Source organism: Quercus suber, unplaced genomic scaffold (assembly GCF_002906115.3).
Source record: "Quercus suber isolate HL8 unplaced genomic scaffold, Cork oak 2.0 scaffold_302, whole genome shotgun sequence".
In the NCBI taxonomy this organism is placed as follows: domain Eukaryota; kingdom Viridiplantae; phylum Streptophyta; class Magnoliopsida; order Fagales; family Fagaceae; genus Quercus; species Quercus suber.
Window position 1 is genome coordinate 343,110 of NW_027069758.1, and position 19,901 is coordinate 363,010.

General features: G+C 34.0%; 3 protein-coding genes across 4 annotated transcripts; 1 reads left to right on the forward strand and 2 right to left on the reverse strand.

The window, feature by feature from the left end:
• Positions 1-1,135: 1,135 nt before the first annotated feature.
• LOC112040751 (probable receptor-like protein kinase At1g49730) lies at positions 1,136-4,956 on the forward strand. The gene is made up of 7 exons (XM_024073646.2): positions 1,136-1,317; positions 1,974-2,235; positions 3,084-3,136; positions 3,207-3,274; positions 4,135-4,224; positions 4,409-4,478; positions 4,585-4,956. The coding sequence occupies exons 1-7, from the start codon at positions 1,260-1,262 to the stop codon at positions 4,887-4,889; spliced, it is 906 nt and encodes a 301-aa protein (XP_023929414.1). The 5' UTR covers positions 1,136-1,259; the 3' UTR covers positions 4,890-4,956.
• Positions 4,957-5,372: 416 nt separating this feature from the next.
• On the reverse strand, positions 5,373-8,104 carry LOC112040750 (dnaJ protein homolog). The gene is made up of 6 exons (XM_024073645.2): positions 7,817-8,104; positions 7,008-7,173; positions 6,736-6,877; positions 6,350-6,626; positions 6,036-6,234; positions 5,373-5,940 (listed from the first exon to the last, which is right to left on the reverse strand). Exons 1-6 carry the CDS (start codon positions 7,964-7,966, stop codon positions 5,621-5,623), a joined length of 1,254 nt encoding a protein of 417 aa, XP_023929413.1. The 5' UTR covers positions 7,967-8,104; the 3' UTR covers positions 5,373-5,620.
• A 3,741-nt stretch (positions 8,105-11,845) lies between these two features.
• Positions 11,846-19,433, reverse strand: LOC112040820 (uncharacterized). Of its 2 annotated transcripts, XM_024073743.2 has the most exons (10): positions 19,270-19,430; positions 15,298-15,378; positions 15,181-15,208; positions 14,459-14,541; positions 13,410-13,442; positions 13,194-13,272; positions 13,038-13,090; positions 12,657-12,717; positions 12,429-12,511; positions 11,846-12,218 (listed from the first exon to the last, which is right to left on the reverse strand). In XM_024073743.2, the coding sequence occupies exons 1-10, from the start codon at positions 19,321-19,323 to the stop codon at positions 12,132-12,134; spliced, it is 642 nt and encodes a 213-aa protein (XP_023929511.1). In that variant the 5' UTR covers positions 19,324-19,430; the 3' UTR covers positions 11,846-12,131. The 2 variants fall into 2 exon arrangements, with proteins under 2 accessions (XP_023929511.1, XP_023929512.1); XM_024073744.2 differs by lacking the exon at positions 11,846-12,218 and having other exon boundaries at positions 12,429-12,540; positions 19,270-19,433.
• Between the last annotated feature and the right edge of the window lie 468 nt (positions 19,434-19,901).

Genomic DNA, 19,901 nt, shown 5'->3' on the forward strand with positions numbered 1-19,901 from the left:
CATCACTACTATCCATTATCACAACATCTTACCATATCACTACAATATCATATCAACAATACCACCAAACTATTTGAACTTTAAATATGACTATCAATCTAGTTCTTAAACTTTTGATTTGAACAATTAACCCATTGCACTTAAAGGATGTAAAATGTTTTTCGTAAAAGCTTTTCACCTGAACCAAACGCAACCTTAGTTTTGTAACAAATTAAACCTCTTAGTAGTACTTTTCCATTACAGACTACCTCATTCAAACACGTGAAGTACACATTGTTTAATCTACATCATATATTTTATATTATAGTCAAAGCACATTCAAAATCTAAATTGGTTTCTAATTATCTAATTTTGCATCATGTAACCAATTTGTTTTACTTAATTTTGGTACCAAATGATCATTTCATAATACTCAACATGGAAGTCAAAATGACTGTCTCGCTATTAATATTGTAGTATTGTTGAATGTTTTCCTGTGTAAGTAGATGTTATAACCTAGTTCTCATAAAATTAGATGCCAATGATTTATCAAATTTCCTAAATCAAATGCCACCATTAAAGATTATAAAATTTATTAATCCATACTAACATTTTCACAAGCTTGTAGAGCTTTTGATTAATATAAAAAAAAAAAAATTTTTTTTTTTTTTTTTTTTTTTTTTTTTTTTTTTTTGCATAATAAGCCGTTATAGGCTTATAAGCACTTATTCACATTATCCTTTCAATGAACCATTCATGTATTTTCATTTTACGTTTTAATGTAGTAGTAGTAGTAGTTAATCTAAATATTTTCAATCGAAACTATCCACACCCCACAAAATTATCAGTGAGCGCTTCCCAAAATCTCCTGAACTAATGCACATTCCTTCCAAGTCCATGTTTGAATATAAAATAAGTTGCAGTCTAATTATTAAAATGCAAAGCAATGATTTGGTTTAGCCTTGCCCTCCTATGCCAATGGCGAAAGAGAGCTGTGAAAGTGTGAAGTGCTGGCCCTATACTATACAAATACAAAAACATCTGACTCATCCTCCAACCAACTCAACAGTACTTTTTGTTACTGCACCATTAACACACTGGATGACCATTTTACCCACTCATGTTTTTCTCTCTCTCTCTACCTAAAAAAAGTAAAAACCAAAAAGAATCTATGATCCGTTATAAAAGGAAGGAAAGGCAATGAAAATTTACAGTCTCTATGTTGACTGTGGTCTACTTGGATCACCAAAACCCATTAACAAAAAAAGCAAATTTTGTAGATGGGCGTGGACCGTTTGATCCGCAGAGTCCTTGCATTGCTTCACAGATCTAGTCATGGTACCTCTATTTCACCTCACTGTTCTGCATTTTTCACTGTATACATACTCTGGTTTTTGCTATATATATATACATATTCAGATCATGTTTGCAATTCTTTGTTTTCAGTTACTGGATTTGGACTTGAATTGACTGAATTCTACTTGGGTTTTGTGCAATTATTCATGATGTTAGTTCAATTGTCTAGAAAAATACCCTGTTGTGACTTTCATGGGGGAGTTCTATGCTTTCAAGTTTCAAGGTCATTCATTGACTATAATATGTTTATGTCGTTGTTTTAGTGGAATTCAAGCTTGGATTGACTGAATTGTGCATGGGTTTTTTTGCGTAACTATTCATTATGCTAGTTGAATTGTCCAGAAGATACCCTGTTGTGATTTTCATGGGAGAATTCTATGCTTTCAAGCTCACTCTTCGACTATGAGACTTTGTTGTTGTTTCAGTGAATTTAAGCTTTTGTGGGATTTGTTGTAATTGTTGATGATGTAAATTGAATGATCTTGAAAATCCTCTGTTGTTGGATCTTAATTTATGAGTATATTAAAACGAAAAGTGTAACAACTATGATTTAATTATCACTTTCTGTTTGATCAGTGGATGTCTATACTATAAAGGGAAATTGCTTGTGTATGACTTCCTTTCACTTCTCATTCCAGGCCCAATATCATTTGTGAGGCACTTTTCATACAAGGATATAAAGAAGGGGACAGATGATTTTCAGAGGATCATATATAGCAATTCTCATGGAACTGCTTATAAGGCCAAACTCCAAGATGGTGGGGTTGCTTTGGTAAAAGAAGTAGGAGCTTTAGATCAAGAAAAAGATGTCTTCTACAGAGAAGTGCAACTCCTGGGCCGCTTGCATCACCGTCACCTTCTTCCACTCAGAGGGTTTTGCACAGGACATAAGACTAAGAGGTTTGATGCCTAGCTTTTCTTTTAAAATTTATATGGATTGAACAAGATGTCTCACTTATTAAAAGGGATAGGTATAACTTGGCTACAAAGGCTGTTGGCAACTTTAGGGCATAGGTAGGTTATTTAACTAGTCTCTGATATATCCCTCTCCATCTCATAAGCTATAGAGGCCTTTAGTGGACCTAAGAAAAGAAAAAAGATGTATACTCTCTCCAACAACAAAATGAAGACAAGTAAAATTACATTTTTGGCAACCCTAATGATAAACCCACCCTGGATACCTAATCCTGAGCTAAGTAGTACATAATTTTCTCTTGAACTACATCTGGAGAGATTATGTTTTCCATTATTAATGAGGTTGTGTATATAAGGAATTATATCACAGATACAGACAAGCTAGTGCATCACATATGTTTCTCTAATGTGAGTGAGCACGCGTGCACACCCACACATATATAGGGTTTTTTTTATTAAAAAAAAAAAAAAAAATTTAATCCATGATAAAAGTTGTAATTATTCCCAGGAATGATATGAATCATATGATATAACCAAACATAGGAATGTTACATTCCCAGAAATTTAACAGGTTTGTAACAAAGAAACCAAACGCGGGAGAGCTATATGTATCAAGGAATATGGTTGCAAAAATCCAAGATCCTAGGAATGCAACTCTTATGACACAGACATGCACACACAGCCACCCATTATGAGCTCAAGCAAATTATGATTGTAGCATTTGAAATGTTCTGTTTACTTATGTATCTCCTAGAATATGCATTATTTTACTTTCTTTTTTCACTTTGAAGATCTACTTATTAACTTCTACACGTTCCTATTACTCTTTTTAGGCTGCTAGTTTTCGACAACATAGAAAATGGAAGCTTGAAGGAGCATCTTAGTGGTAATTTTTGGAGCAAAACCTGTCTGTTTTTGCAAAATCTAATTTTATTCTAATAATTTGCCCCTGGCAGATCCTCTTAAGACTCCCTTGAGTTGGAGGACAAGATTACAAATAGCCATTGGTGTTGCCTCTGCATTGGTAAGTTTGTGTGTTTATTTTATCTTGTTGGATGGCAAACTCATAAATGCCACATAATGTTATCCCCTTGAACATTTTTGAAAAGCAAGATAAATTTTGACAAATACATAAAGGAAAGATGCCAGAAATTTAATCTAGAAGCAACGAACATGAGAAGGAATATTATCATTGTATACGATAGAGCATTCTGAAAATAAATTCTGAAGGAAGTTAAAGTGTATGTGTGTGTGCTTAGTACAGAACATACTTGTCAACACAACCTCAAAAGCTAAGACTTTAAGCTGAAATTATCCATTCTAAGCTTTCCATAGAAGGCAATGCTAAATCACAAGGCACCATCTGCAAATAGTAAAATTGAGATAGGAGCTTTCAACCAACTTTAAGGATTTTCTAAACCTTTTTCTTTGCTCTTCCTCTGGGGTTTAGGATTTTGAGTGAGATAGACAGATATCAAGGCAGTTTATTTTTCATTAAGTATCTGAAATTTCGATGACAAGCATTTGATATTATTTCTACGTAACAAGTCAATCGTTGAACCTTAAAATAGCCACTTGGTGAAATATAAAAATTGTGCCAACTGTTGATTCTTTACCTGCCAATAGATCAGTAACAACTGAATCCTACTCTGCATCTGCCATAGGTTAATCCTTTGAAATATTTAGTATCTTATGGTTAGCATGTGACTCTGATTTCTTTCGTCTCAATCAATCCAAGTGGCAACTTAGGATTGGAATTTCCATATTATATAGTCTCTCAAGTGAGGCAACCAGCATGGTATGTGAGTCATCTCAAGTACAGAAAATTATGCATAGCGTACAAGTTTTGCTCAGTAATTAAGTTATGCTGATTTTCTTATGCAGGAATATTTGCTTCTGTTCGCTGACCCCCCGATGTATCATGTCTCCATCAGCTCAAGTAATATCATGTTAGATGATCAATTTACAGCAAAAGTAAGGATATATATATATATATATATAATACATATTCATTTATTTATTTTCAAGAAACTTTAAGCATTTGGTGCTCATAAATGATTCAAATTTTGAAGATTTGAGTCAAGTAGATGTGATAATTCACTGTGCTTAAACTTGTGCAGACATTATTAGAAGATAATATTTCCTTTGCTTGCTACAGGTAGCAGATGTTGGCCTTTTTACTTCTGTTGGAAATCACATCACAGTTCCTCATGCCTCATGTTCAGAAGGTCATTTCTTTTACTATAGCCTTGCAACTAAATGGTAAATACCACACCTGTTTTCAGCAAATTGTAAATTGTGATCTTATCAGTATATTTTTATCCTTCATTGCAGAATGTATGGTTCAGGAACACGGTAACATTATACTCCAGCTAGGGGTGCTGATTCTGGAGCTTATTACTGGTCAGTGTTCGGAGAAGGGAGGTGCTGATCTAATCCAATGGATCCAAGAATCTCGCTTTGCAAGTTCCATGCATAAGATGATAGACCCTGATCTTGGAAATAATTATGATTCTAGGGAGCTCAAAAATCTTCTATCTGTAGCAAAATTATGTCTTAAATCTGGGGATAAGCCAAAATTTTCTATTCCACAGATACTTCATTATCTCCAGAAAAAGGTAGATATTCCATGTGACTAGTACATTCACTCTCCAGTGTTAACTTCATAGGAAATTTTCATTTATATTAAATTAATTGATTCATGAAGGTTTTTGGTATAAGACAGCAAGGTTCAATCTATAGTGAAAACCCATCCCGGATGTTTCTTTCTTTGCAATGTGAACAGAAAATATTATTAGATAAGCATATGGCCATTAATGTGGCGGTATTTTTTTTTTTTTTTTGTTAAGTCAATGTGGCAGTATTCAATTCTTAACCCATTTAAATAACGTGGCTTAAGAGTTGACATTACGAATTGGCTAAGACACTGATAATGACCTGATTCAATCAGAATGTCTCATACATGAGATAGTAAACGAAACCCTATCTGCCGTATCAACGTTACTAGCATTAAAGCTCGTTCTAGATTTCAAAGGGTTGGTTAAATGTCATATGGCTGGTCAAATCAATCATTATTCAGAACATTATCAAGGGGCATATCCACACAAAGAAAAGAACACGGATTATAAAATGACAGTCATATTATTAAAAAGTTTGAGATTTCAAGGTTTAGATATTAATGAAACTGCTTCAAAAGTGGTCTAAATCTCAGGATCATTGGAAAAACTAGCAAAGACCACACTAATTAATAATCACACAACGTATGTCCCACAACCAAGCATTCCTTGCTTCCCAATCTCCACCTCCAATACACTTCCCAGTTGTAGGTGTGCACCTATATTTCTAGTTGCCCCAACCAAATGAAGGATCATCACTGCTGGGCACATTGCACCCTCTGCGCGCCACCGTGCATATCTTCATCTTCGTCGTATGCCTCAGCCTGGGCATGCTGCTTCCTCCTCATCTCATCTTCAATGTTGACATCATGTAGTGTGGTCTCCTCACACTCATCCAGCTCCATGTCTGTCAGCTGGGTAGACGATTTTGGTGGCAAAACAGCTTCCAGTGCTGCAACCTGCTCAGGGGTCAGAGAATCAGGGAATTCCACAGTGAAATGAATGTACAGCTTCCCTTTCATGAATGGCCTCTGGTACATTGGCATCCCTTCATCATTTATTGCCTTGAATGAGTCTGCATGTTTTGAAGCACCAGAGAATTGACAAAGTTAATGATCAAAACAATAATCAACCCAAAATCACAAATTCTAAAAGTTGTCTTTTACTTACCAGGCTTGACAATTTCCCCAGGGTGTGTTTTAATAAGAAGCTGTCTGCTATCCAAGTGGGTCAACACAAACTGGAAGCCGCAAAGAGCTTCAGTCAGGGATAAGGTGTGCTCCACAAAAAGGTCATCACCCTTTCTCTTGAACTTTGGATGTTCCTTTTGTTGAAGGACAAAGACTATATCCCCAGTGACAGTGTCAGGCTACAAAACACAACCACCAAACAATTAATACCCTAACCGAAGCAAAGTCAAATTAATCAATGACTATAAGCTAACTAAATTAATCAATAACTATAAGCTAACTATGATAGCATACCGCTTCATCTGCTTCGCCAGGGAATGTAATCTTCTGCCCATTCTGCATGCCCTTCTCCACAATGACTTCCAACACCTTCTTTTCTTGTACAACCTTCTCCCCTTTGCATTGTGGGCAGCGGTCTTTGTCACTGATAGTCTCTCCAGTGCCCTTGCACTCATTGCAAGCATGCTGCATTTGCTGAATCATAGAGGGGCCAAGGTGCCTAATTGAGACCTTCATACCAGTTCCTTGACAGCCAGAACACTTCATTGAAGCTCCTGACTTTGACCCTTTGCTGTAATGGAACAAAAACATTAACCATCCACATTTGCATAGACCATTAAACTACACTAAACACGTAAAATTATGTGAAGACTAATAAAATAAAGTACCAAAATACTCACCCATTGCACTTTGAACAGATCACATTCCGAGAAAGTGATAGCTTCTTAGCTGTTCCAAGGTAAAGGTCCTCCAAAGTAACCTTCAATGGGTGGACCACATCTTCTCCGCGTCGCTGCCTTCGTCCTCTGCTGCTACCACCACCTGTTCATGCCATCCACAAGACATTAAAATCACCACACGACTTCACACGAATCAAACCAACTGTTGGGTCATATCAATCACAAGAGCCTTCCAAAATATACAAGTCAAATAGTTGATTCATAATTCTCACCTCCAAATGGACTCCCACCAAAGAAGGACGAGAAGATATCAAATGGGTCATGGCCACCGCCGCCACCGCCCATTCCCTCCTTAAGTGCATCCTCACCATATTGGTCATAGATCTCACGTTTCTCAGGGTCACTCAGTACCTCATACGCCTGGGCAAGCTCTTTGAACTGCAGCAAAATCATAGGAATCAGACTTCTATTTTGATCCAAGCTACAATCAACATAAACTTGAAACAAACAGCAAGTTTCATATTATTCTTTGTGAACCCACATTACCCTCTTATCTTATTCACATTCGAGTGAATCTCGTTAATTAAATTCACGCGAAAACCCCCACCACTCATGTGAGAGGATGAAACATTGTTCCCGAAGCATTGAACAATTTATTTTTCAGACAAATACAGGGATTTATAGAACCAAGTCAATAACTTCAGTTACAATGTTACATAATACACAAACATACACCTTTGTGTTGCCTCACAAAGACAAATCAACAGCATAATCAGTTGATAATGCCACACAAGTCACAAACAAACACCATAACCTTAATATATTTTGATAATTCAATAGATGCGTTGAGCTACAAAGCTCTTAGCACGCTCTTGACTTGACTTGACTTGAGCATACGAATTAGGCAAACATAAAATAGCCGAGAAAATCAGTAACAACAATTTCAAGCATTCAAAAAACACCTAAAAATCCAACAAAAACCGCGATTCCTAACAATCCCACATGTAAATAAATAAATAAATAAATTAGGGGAAAAAAAGAAGAAGCAATTTTTACAATCAAAGAGAAAAATTAGGGTTACCTTCTCAGGATCGCCACCCTTGTCAGGATGGTTCTTGATGGCGGCTTTCTTGTAAGCCTTTTTGAGATCGTCCTGGGAAGCGTTCTTCGACACTCCCAATATCTCGTAGTACCGAGTGTTATCACTCTTCTTCGGTGCTCTCCCAAACATCTCGTTAAAAATTATTTTCCGATCAAACAAACACAATCTAAGCTAGAGAATTCGATTCCAAACCTCTATGAAAAAAAGGAAAAGTCTGGAGACTCTGAACCTAGCAGAACAAAGCAATATGGGTCAAGGAGGGTTCTCTGTATATATATATAGAGAGAGAGAGGTAAACAAAAATTTTAATTTTGATTTTAGCTTTGTGGTCGGTAATTAAAGAATGGACGGTTGAGATTGGTTTGAGGGGTAGAACTGGAATGTTCCAGGAAGGGTCTAGAATTTGTGGACTTTGTTGCAACGTGGACCGTTGGATACCTTGCTTTGATGATGGTTCCACGATTTTGTTCTCGATCCTTCTGTGAAACTCCTCCAACCCCTCGCTTTCCCGCTTTTTTCCAACTAGGACTTGTGCAACTTCCTCGTTAAGATTTTTTTTTTTTTTTAATTTCCTTTCTATTATTGGATTGACCTATTGTTGACTTGTGAAATTGTTTGGAACTTTTAAATTTGTACATATATATAAAAATGGAAAGTAAAAAAGATAATTTGGCTAGGCTAAATTAGTCTAAAAGTACATTTTAGATGTTTAGCGACACTACTTCTATGTAGAGTAATAACTTAGTTTATAAATAAGCTCATAAGATATATTTGTATAAATTTAAGATTGGATTGTATAAGTTTATAAGTAAATTTATAAAATATAAGTTTATTGTTTAAATTTTTTTTAAGTAATATAAATGGTCAATTTTGTGATGAAAATTATGTATAATTTATAATAATACAATATTGGTGAATTTAACTTTTATGAATTTAAAAATGAAAATCAATTTATATAATCGATATAATTTTAGCAATAATTAAATTAAAATTTAACAATCTTGACCTTTTAATATGTAGCTCAATTCATTTTGCATGTGTGTATGTGTATGTATATATTATTTTCATTTTTTTTTAGGAAAACGTATATATATATATATGTATCATAAAGAATTCATGTTTGACTGTAATTAATATATATTGTACGAGCAAGAACCTCAACACAGTTATTTAGGACACTAAGCAAGATATGTGGTACAACTAATTTGTATTATGAGTTAATATTGATTGGGAAATTTGGACAAGAACATGTAAATCATAGGACTCTCACGATATATAGAAATGAACTTCTCTTTATTGAATTTAATATATTTTTTGGTTACAAGGATTTTCTCTGAGAAAGTTTATGCTCTCTTTCTTTTTTATATATTATATGTTCTTCTTTCTTCTCTTTTATGTAAGCCATCTCCTTCTTCTTTGTATTTTGTCCTTATCCATTTGGATAACTTGTGGTCTTATTGGTCTCTCTCTTTTTTTTGGATTTTTCATCATAAATGAAGATTTCTAGGGTTTTTCTCACCATTTAGGCTTGTCCTTTTGCATAAATGCGATGGTGCCAAGTAGATGACCTTCATTAATGTGGAAGTTGTGGAATTATCAAGAAATTTTAGAAAGCTACCTCATAAAAGTTTATCTTCACTAGGATATACCTTGGTAGCTTGGACATGCCTCAAACATGACCTTGGCGTGTGGCTTAGAAGGGTATTGGGTTTGACCAATGATACGATGTTTTGTGTTCATCATCAAAATGGGTTAGTTAATGCTGGATTTATCTCCATTGTTTGGGCCAATACTTAAATTGGGCACATTACTTATACCGTTATAATAAGGCCCAATATTTGCCCCACTACATATATATCATAATAAAATCATCCATGTTATACAATAATTATATATTTTTTAAAATAAAAGTTTGCTAGAATATTAAAAATAAGATTATTTTTTAATATAAATAATAAACACAAAAAATAAAATAATACTAATTAGGGGTGTTCACCAAACTACTCAAACCACAAGACCACATCCAAATCGACCAAAATCGCCTGCAAAATAGAGTAACCACACTACACTATAAGTGGCAATGAACCGCACCACACCGCCCTGTGCACATTATATTTTATTTTAGATTAAATATATTACTAATTTAATATTATATAAAATAGGTGACCAACCTAGCATTAGTGTGTTCCAATTTTACATTAAAAACAACTTCGAATACAAAATCAAAAGTTCAAAACTTTGTTCACTTCTCCATCTCACACTCTCACTCTTCTCTCCCGATACCCTCTCACTCTCAAAAAGCATGACTAGCAGTGCACATGGTACATTATTATGGACCTTATGATTGTTGCTTATTAAGCATTTTTACATGTTATATTTGTTTAACATGTATAGTTGTGTGTAGCTTACGGTCATGTATTATTATTATTTTTTTGTATATATTTTTGGTACTTTTAGTATATTGTCAAATCTATTATGGATTTTGTTTTTGTCATGTATATATTTGTGTTATTTTTTTTTGTCATGTATGTATTTGTGTTACTTTTTTTTTGTTACACATGTTGTGTGTGTGTGTGTCTACACACACACACACACACACACACACACATATATATTAAACTTACAGTTATATTGTCACGATTATTAATAGTAACTAGTAACTAGCTATGACATCTTGAAAAATATATCAACCCTAAACTGACCAAACCATATATTGTACACTTCACAACACATTTGATTGTAAAATTTAGGTGTAGTGCAATATGGTTACGGTTTGGCCAAATCGTACCACAAAGTACTGTACTATAAATGACCCAAAACGGCACCACAAACACTCCATTAACAGAAAATAAAGGGTGAGTTTGGGTTGGTGCTTTAAATACTGTGTACCTCAACGGGTGAACCCAATTGAATTAGTGTCCATTTAAATTATTAAATTACTCATGATTAGTTTTATTCTTTGCCTTTTCTTGATGGGCATAAAAGTGTCGAAAACTTGAAATGCAACAATGCATGCTTTTAGTTAGCCTACTAAATGGACGAGAAACTATTTTACACGAAATTTTACTTTGTACTGGACAGTGAGTTTTTGTTGGTTGGAGGTTGTGTTTGGATAAATAGTTGCAAAAAGGTATTTTAGGTTTAAAATGAACCTTTGTCAAAAAGCTATGAGAAGTTGTTGTTGCAAAACATAATTTTTAGTCTTAAAAACGCTCTTTTAGGTTCTCAAAACGCACATGTTTGGCATGATGTGACTATGCGAATGTTTTTGTTTCACCTTATACTAGAGCATTCACATTTGGTATTGCAAAGGGCATATGTAAGAGAATTTTAGCATTAATGCACAAAACAAGCCCAGCATTAGGTCTGCTACTTGTAAAAATTTTTACAATACCGCTACAGTACCGTCTTACTTTTATAACGGTATTGTAGCAACTTCTATACTTATTATATTACTCTCTCTCTCTCTCTCTCAACTATTTCTTTCTTTCATTCTTTTTTTCTCTGATTCTCCCTTTTGTCTATCCTCAGTTCTCACTCCCTCTCCCACATCTATCTCTCTCATTCAAAGCATGCCACCGGAGTTGGGTTGGATTCGGTGTGGTCACAGACTCACGGAGTGGGTGCAAGCAACCGTGTAGCGATGGATATCGACGAGGTCATGCAAGGTCATGGCAAGATCAGTGAGGTCGTGGCGAGATTATGCTGTGACAGCGAGATAGGCGAGGTCATTCTGTGAGAGAGAAGTGAGGATATTTTTATTTTATTTTATATAATTTTGATGTGTAGTATGGTAAAATAAAAGTTGAAATGCTTGGTTTGTTGTAAAATTGTATGGTATAAATAATAAAAATAACTTTTTGAGATAGTAAAATAGAATAGTCTGAAAATACTGGATGCAAATGCTCTAAGGCTATTATGCCAAAACATCAACATTTTCATTTCATTTGAACGCATGTCGTCAATCAGAATAATGTCTACGCACCTCACAGAACGGGTCACAGTTCATGTTTTCCATTTTGCTTTTAAAACTTTTATTTCCTGAAACCAAGCCACATTACTGCCTTTGGCATTGGCCCAAGCTTTCAACCATTAGAAAATAAGAACAAACTGTTAGGTGTTAACATAGAACTTCTCAAATGCAATATAAATTTTTTTTTTTTTTTAAACAATTTCTAAAATGGTCAAGGTACCTAAATTAAGCTGTTCCTTACAGAACTGTCACAAGTACAATGCTACAAAGATTACATGGCCAAAGCTCACTCCAAATATGGGATGGAATGATGAAACATGATCACTTCTTGGATGAAGTGAAACCCCCAAATCCCATCATTGCCGCAACATCAGGATCAATTTCAGTTTCCTCTTCTGCCACCTCTTTCTGAACACAAAAAATATCAGGAAACATGACTGTTAAACATACTCTCCTTACACGTATAAAATATAACATGTTCTTGAATTACATAGCATTGGCCTGAGAAATTAATATCTAGAGATAGGCAAAAACAGCATACACCCGTTTTTCCAACAATCTTGTGGCTCACTGCTCACATATACAGTATTAAGCAAACCATGGTAGTACAGTGCTCACCTTCTTCTCTTTTTTCTTTTCTCGACGTTGGCGCTTCCGTTCCTCCTCTTCTTCTTGCTGTTTTAATATCCGCTCATCAAGATCTGGGAGAGAGAGAGAGATCAATTTTCCACTGCCAACCATAGATTACCAACCAGTTACATAAACCTCTACTGAAAAACACACACACACACACACACACACAAACACCCAAAAATAAAAAATTTCAATCTCCTTCAAATTCTTTACCTTGCTCTGTGAAGCTTCCGGGAACTCTCCGCTTCTTAAGAACTTCAAATCGCTGTTTGACCTGTAGAACATAAAGTTGCAGCTCAAATACACCGGAATAAGATATATATGTACTTATGATGAAATGGTTCAGGCCAGAAAAAATAGTTTTATCTTTAAATGAATAGCGGTGATCTGCTCTTCGACATCTCTGGAAGGTGGGATTTTTAGCATCCATGTTACATATATTACATGGTTTACTTCTATATATCTTCACATACATAGAGCCTAAGCTTGAGAGTTTCGCTAAGTAAAGGTTGCATCCTTTTTCACACATATTCAATTATGCCTGTTTATTAAACTTTCATTCATCATAAATTAAAAGTACTTGCCAAAATGTACCTGGTCAACAGATGCCCGTTCTACCCGCATAGACATACCCAACGCTCTTTGATCTATGTGACAAGATAAAAAGAGCCATTAGAAGAGTGATCAAACTAAGAAAACTCTTCATTAAAAGAATTGATGAAACAGTATTGTCTACAGATAACCACATACGTTTCTTTCCATTGATATGATCCAAGTAATTTGCAGAATCCTTCACTACACACTTACAAACTGAACAGTAATATCCAGCCTGTAAAATGAACATATTTAATAAAAAAAAAAAAACATGGTAGATAAAAATGTTTAATATAAGACTACTATTAAAGAAGATAGATATCAGCAATAACCATATGATGACATGGGACACATGAGAACATGATCATGTACCTGCTGACTTAAAGGTGCCACTGGAGTAACAACCTGCAAAATTAAATGACAAAATAAATTCATGTATTAAGTCGAGCAAAGATTTGGTATAAGATATTCAACATACAATTATAGATGTTTCAAACTGTTAAAACTAACAGGGAAATAAAAAGTTATGCTATATGTGCCAAGAAACTTATCAGGAAGGACAAATCAAAACATATGAAAACACAAAGCAAAATATACCCCACACAATTAGAGCAATAAAATGTAGAAAACCAGGACAATTTTATTCCATATATTCACAATCTAGATCATGCCAACCACAACATTTAAAACTCAGCAGATTATATACCAAAGCCAAAATCCATAATATATATACATATACACACACACGGTTAAGTCCATTACACAAGACCATATCCCAGTCCATAAAATGCTGCATGTCAACATGATTCAGGCCCACAAATATATAGCTCAATTACCAAAATGATACTCGAATAGGACATTAATTCCTTAGTTTCATTTACTCTAAATGGTACATACAGCATTTCCTCATTTTCTGCGTAGTTTATTTGAACTGAAAATCTCAATAATCTTGCAACAATATTTTCCTAAGGTAAAGTGAATAAGATGTATGAATAGAATTTGTCTCAATTGTTATATAGATTTACAATTGTTCATTAATGAAAACTAATTATACTTATAAACTAGGTTCAAAGGAAATACATATTTCTACTTCCACAATAAAATTGGAAAGTCCACTTTTGAGATTGTCAACTGTTATAAGCAGGTTTGCTTCAAAGGTGTGATCTGTCTATATTGGTGGTGCATTTGTCACTCCATCTACTAAATCCCCATCCAAAGAGGTAAAAGTTTTAGTATCATCTTCTTTAAAGTAACATAAAGCAACATAAGACAGTAAGAGAGACCTAGTTCTTTTTGGCTAGAACACCTATTAATTACAATAGTGTCTGAATCTCCTAGTGCAACTTACAAGCAAAATGGCCTAGGCACACATCCAAGAAGAAAAACAATTCTAGAAAAGAAACAGAGACAAAGCAACACACCTGAGTTTTTCCTAACCGAGATTCAAGGTCCACTTCATAATCCCTATGTTTCAAAGGCTTCCTCTGCACTGGAGGACCTTTTGCTGCAATAAAACCAACCAATCATGTAAATTTTCACTCCCATCAATATACTCTTCAGCAGAGCCAATTCTTTCAACATATAAAAAACAAACAATATCAATTCTTCACTGTATACCCACATGCGCACACAAAGATTAGAACACCCAATATTAATTCTGCAAACCAATTACTCTAGAATTCAGAGGGTTCGATTAACATGCACACAGAATACAACCACCCAATATTGATTCTGCAAACTGATTAGCCTACAATTCAAAGGGTTCAATTAGAACACACACATACAAACACCCAATTCTGTAAACCCATTATTCTACGATTTAGAGAGTTTCATTAGCGCGCGCACACACACACATGCAGGCAGGTAGGCAGGCGCACCCAATATTAATTATGCAAACCCATTACTCTATGATTAAGAGGGGTTAAGTCGACATCCAGTACTATTTCTGCAAACCCATTACTCTACAATTCAGAGGGTTCAATTTACACACACACACAGTGTAGAACGCCCAATAGTAATTCTGCCCATTACACTACAACTCTAAGGGTTCAATTAAAACACACACAGAGATACTAAAACCAATCAAACCAGAAACAAATACAAATTCAAACTGAAAAAAGATTATCAAATTAAAATCACTTACATTTGGATTTAGAACGTGATTCTTCCTCCTACAGTTCAACAAAAATGAACCACAATCAACTAAGAGCAATTAATCAAAATGAAAATTTATAATTAAAAAAAAAAAAAAAAAAATCACCTGTCTTTCACGCTCTCGAGCTCGTTCCAAATACTCCTCCCGATCAAATTTCCTTCTAAACGTGTTATCAACCCCAACAACCTACACCAACAATCACAAACAAAAATTAATTAATTAATAAGCCAGTTAAATTGTTTTATTTTTAAAAAATTGAAGTAAGAAAATTAATTAGGGTTACAGAAAGTAGGAACACTGTGATTGTGAGTTTATTTGAAAATTGAAGAATTTGATACCAAAAAAACCCCTAATTCTGATTTTGTTTGGAGTCTGAGAAAGTTGAACTGTTGAAGGAAACGAAGTGAGTTATGAATAAGCTGTGATTGAAGAATTTTAAACTTAATTAATAAAAAAGGGTTTTAAGATTTATCATGTTAGTGATAAGGTTTATGACGCCAAAAAAAAAGTAAAAAAGAGGGAAGACAAGAGGGTGTTTGGTCTATTGGTATTATTCTCGATTTGGATGCAAGAGGTTGTGAGTTCAACTCTCACAACGCTCCTTTTTATCTATTTGACCAATGGTACCACATTTTAGCCACTTAAGCCTAAAAGTCACTAACATCAGTCCATGCAAAGTTATGTAAAAAACTAAAAATACATGATTGCAAAGTTGTATAAAAATACATGATTGCTATAATAATCGTGTAAATTTACACTAGTACTATTCATTTTATATTTGGTTTTTATACTAACGATGAAAGAAGAGAGTAGATAATGGTTGTTATGTATGAAGAAAGAGAAACAATTAAAAAAAATAGTATTTTAATAAAATGTTGCATAAAATAGATAATCTAATGTGGGCTATTTTGAAGAGTGATTATGTAAAATAAAAAAAGTAGGTTCTTATGAAATATAATAAGTCAATTCCTGTATATTATAACACGTAAGTATTATAGGTGATACATAATATAATTTATTACACAATATTTCAAAATGCGTCGAATAGCAAAAAAGCCCTCCCTGACTTTGCTCCACCCGATTCTACCCACCCCAGAGACTTGTTGGGGTGAAGACGAATTTTGTTGGCGCCCACCCTAACCCCATATATATACATAATTCATTTGATATATATAGAAATTAGTTATCCATATAATTTAATATTTTCTATACCGCTATACGTCCAGTAAAAAATATATGTATTTTGTATAAGTAGCCTAATTATAATTTGTGCTTTTTTAAATACATGTTATATCATTATCTTCAAAAACTTTTTTTTTTTCACTCTTTCTTTTTACTCTCGATTTCACTATTCTCCTTTATGTTTTATCTTTATCTCTTATGATTAGTAAAAGATAATGAGAAGTGCTACATCCACAACATTTTTCACAAAATGTTTACAATAAATCCTATGTGGTAAGTTGTTATTGGTTCTAATTTGAACCCACCGCTAACACTACTCTTTTGCCCACTAGTAATAGCTAGTAACAATCCACCACTTAAGATTTGTTGTGAAAGTATTGTAAAAATGTTGTAGACATAACAATTCTCAAAGAAAATCAACTTACCCTAAACTCAACATGTCTAGCTCTCATCCCTTGTGGATTTTTTTACCACAAAAAGGGAATGTGGAACCCATGATCATGTTGATCTTGTCTTGCCGTATTGTAATCCCTATCATCAAAAAACTATCAACTATCTTATATCTTATAAAACAGTCTTATGAGATATATCGATATATCTCTCACAATATGTGTGGATCCTATGTATGTGAGTTCCACATATTGTGAAACGGCTCTAGATAAATTAAAAAATGAAGAGTCAAGAAAATTTCATAGGCATTGAAAAGAGCTACAGAAAATTTCTCTTAAAAATCCTATGAATCGGACTTTTATTTTGATCCAAGCTACAACCAACATTAACGTGAAACAAACGGCCAGTTTTTTTTTCTTATTTAATATTTTGGGTAAATTATATATTTAGTCCCTAACCTTTACACCAAATGTCAATTTAGTCCCTAATGTTTCATTTGTGTCAGTTTAATCCCTAATTTTTTTTTTATTGTGTCAAAATAATTTCTGTCATTAAGTGATGGATGGAAAATGTTGATGTGACTAATGGTCAAAATAAAAAGTTATTTGTATGCCACATGGGATGCCAAGTGTACTGACACGGATTAAACTAAAAAAAAAAAAACTATTTTCTGATTTCAACTTATGAGAGAGAGCTGACACATTGATTAAACTAAAAAAAATTATATTTTCCAATTTCAACTTATGAGAGAGAGAGAGAGAGAGAGAGAGAGAGAGAGAGAGAGAGAACAATGTCCAGCTCCACCCAACCATAAACTTCATTAAGTTATGTATATTTGTGTCAAGGTTCAATTCAGAATGAGAAATCAGAATTCAAAAGACCAATTTCAATTTATAAAAGTAACTACTAAAACTATCTCCTCCCTCTCAGCTTACCAAAACAAACAAAATCTGAATCATTAATAAAGGAAGAATTCTGCAATTTCAACTTAAGGGTGGCGACGCTAGTAACCGCGTGATCAAATCAACAACTTCAATTACAATTTTGACCAGCAACTGCTAACTAAGAAGCATTGATAATAATGATTGGAGATTGTGGGTGAAAACCCAAAGGCAAAGAGAGTGGTGTTGCTGCTATTTGTGTGTGCTATATGCTCATGGTCATGGTTAACTAAATATTAATGTTGTCTGTGTTTGCTATATGCTCGACCAAATGCCTCAAAGAAAAAGAAACACCAACAACGTGCTTAGTAGAGGCAGGGAAAGACATGGATGTAAAGCAAGGCAGAGAGTCTTGGGAAGAAGAGGGACTAAGACAGCCATGTTCGGGTAGGCGGTCGCTGTTGGCCTGCTGCCGCAGGAGATTTAGGCTTACACAAAGAAGAGTGTTAATGGAGAAGGAGACGGATTCTTAGGTTTCTGTCAGCCATTGGGTGAGGTGGTGTTGACATGGATTTTTAATCATGTCAGTACACTTGGCATCCACGTGGCATAAAAAATAATTTTTTTAAAATTTTCTATGTTAGCCACGTCATTAGGCAGAGACTATTTTGACACAATACCAAAAGGTTAGGGACTAAAATGACACAAGTGAAACATTGGGGAAATTGACATATTATGTAAAGGTTATAGTCAAAATATGTAGTTTACCCTAATACTTTCTATTGATATGTAAGTTCCACATGCACTCCATTCTTCTTGAACCCCCAACATTACCCCCCCTCCATTCTATTCTTAAGTTTTAATTGGGGAGAATAGAGTTCAACATTACCCTCTACCTTATTCTTAAGTTGGCGAGAAAGTAACGTTTGAGCTAAAACTCATTGGCAGAGACAAAAGAGGTACTTATTTAACACTCCAAAACCAATGCTCACTCCTCTCACATAATAATAGTGGATCTCAATAATTAAATTCATGCGAAAACCCATCACTCATGTGAGAGGATGGAACATTATTCCCGGAGTATTTTCCAGAAAAATACCGGGATTTATAGGACCAAGTCGATAACTTCAGTTACTAATGTTACATAAAGCACACACATACACCATTGTGTTGCAAAAACAGCATAACCAATTGATAATTCCACACAAGTCACAAACAAACACCATAACCTTAATATTTTGATAATTCAATAGATGGGTTGAGCTACAAAGCTCTTGGGAAGCAAACACCATAACCTAATTAAAAAAAAATTGACGAAGCTCTTGACTTGAGCATACGAATTAGGCAAACATAGATAGATGAGAAACTCAGTAACAACAATTTCAACATTCAAAAACATCTAAAGCCAACAAAAACCGTGATTCTTATCGATAAAGAACCATAGAATATATCTTACATTTTAACCCAATTTCTAAAACATACTTTAATTCATTCCAAAAACCAATTCTAGCACACCCAATAGTATACTCTACAAGACAACCCCAAATATAAATAAAATTGAATTAAAAAAAAAAAAAAAAAGCAAGTTTATAACCAAACCAGGAGAAAAAGAAATTAGCTTTACCTTCTCAGAATCGCCACCCTTGATAGCGTCTTTCTCCGGTGCTCTCCCAGACATCTTTCTCACCTTTTTTCCGATCAAACAAACACTTTTTTGAGAAAGGAAAAGCCCGAAGCTCTGAGCTCTGCTTTTAAATTTTAATTTTAATTTGGGAGTGAACGCGTGGGTCGATCTTAAAGAATGGACGGTTGGGATTGGTTCTAGAATTTGTGTTTTTGTGGATTTTTTTTATTTATTTATTCCTTTCTACGTTTGGATAAAAGGAAATGGATTTCATAAAAGGAAATGGTTAGAACTTTAATAGTTTATAATTTTTTCTTTTTTTGCTTTAGAAAAGTTGAAATGGATTTCATAAAGAAGATTCGGCTAAATCAGCCAAAATACATTCTCGATATTGGGTGACACTTCTTTATTTATATTAATAACTTAGTTTATAAATAAGTTTTTTTTTTTGGGAAAAAAAACTACAAATAATTTATAAATAAGTTCATAAGATATACTTATATACATTTATAAATAAGTTTGTAAAATATAAGTTTATTATTTAAATATTTTTAACAATTTAAATAGTCTATTTTGTAATAAAAATTATGTATAATTGTAAATAATACAATATTGGTGAATTTATTTTTTAT

Excerpts from the sequence above, each read along its gene's own strand:
- LOC112040751 (XM_024073646.2), top strand. The coding sequence starts at position 1,260 with ATGGGCGTGGACCGTTTGATCCGCAGAGTCCTTGCATTGCTTCACAGA. Across the intron at positions 3,137-3,206 it reads CTTGAAGGAGCATCTTAGTG|ATCCTCTTAAGACTCCCTTG; the intron begins GTAATTTTTGGA and ends TGCCCCTGGCAG. Across the intron at positions 4,479-4,584 it reads TCATGCCTCATGTTCAGAAG|AATGTATGGTTCAGGAACAC; the intron begins GTCATTTCTTTT and ends CCTTCATTGCAG.
- LOC112040750 (XM_024073645.2), bottom strand. The coding sequence starts at position 7,966 with ATGTTTGGGAGAGCACCGAAGAAGAGTGATAACACTCGGTACTACGAG. Across the intron at positions 7,174-7,816 it reads AGGGTGGCGATCCTGAGAAG|TTCAAAGAGCTTGCCCAGGC; the intron begins GTAACCCTAATT and ends ATTTTGCTGCAG. Across the intron at positions 5,941-6,035 it reads TGGGGAAATTGTCAAGCCTG|ACTCATTCAAGGCAATAAAT; the intron begins GTAAGTAAAAGA and ends CAAAACATGCAG.
- LOC112040820 (XM_024073743.2), bottom strand. The coding sequence starts at position 19,323 with ATGTCTGGGAGAGCACCGGAGAAAGACGCTATCAAGGGTGGCGATTCT. Across the intron at positions 15,379-19,269 it reads AGGGTGGCGATTCTGAGAAG|GTTGTTGGGGTTGATAACAC; the intron begins GTAAAGCTAATT and ends TTGTTGGTGTAG. Across the intron at positions 12,219-12,428 it reads AAAAGAAAAAAGAGAAGAAG|AAAGAGGTGGCAGAAGAGGA; the intron begins GTGAGCACTGTA and ends TTTTGTGTTCAG.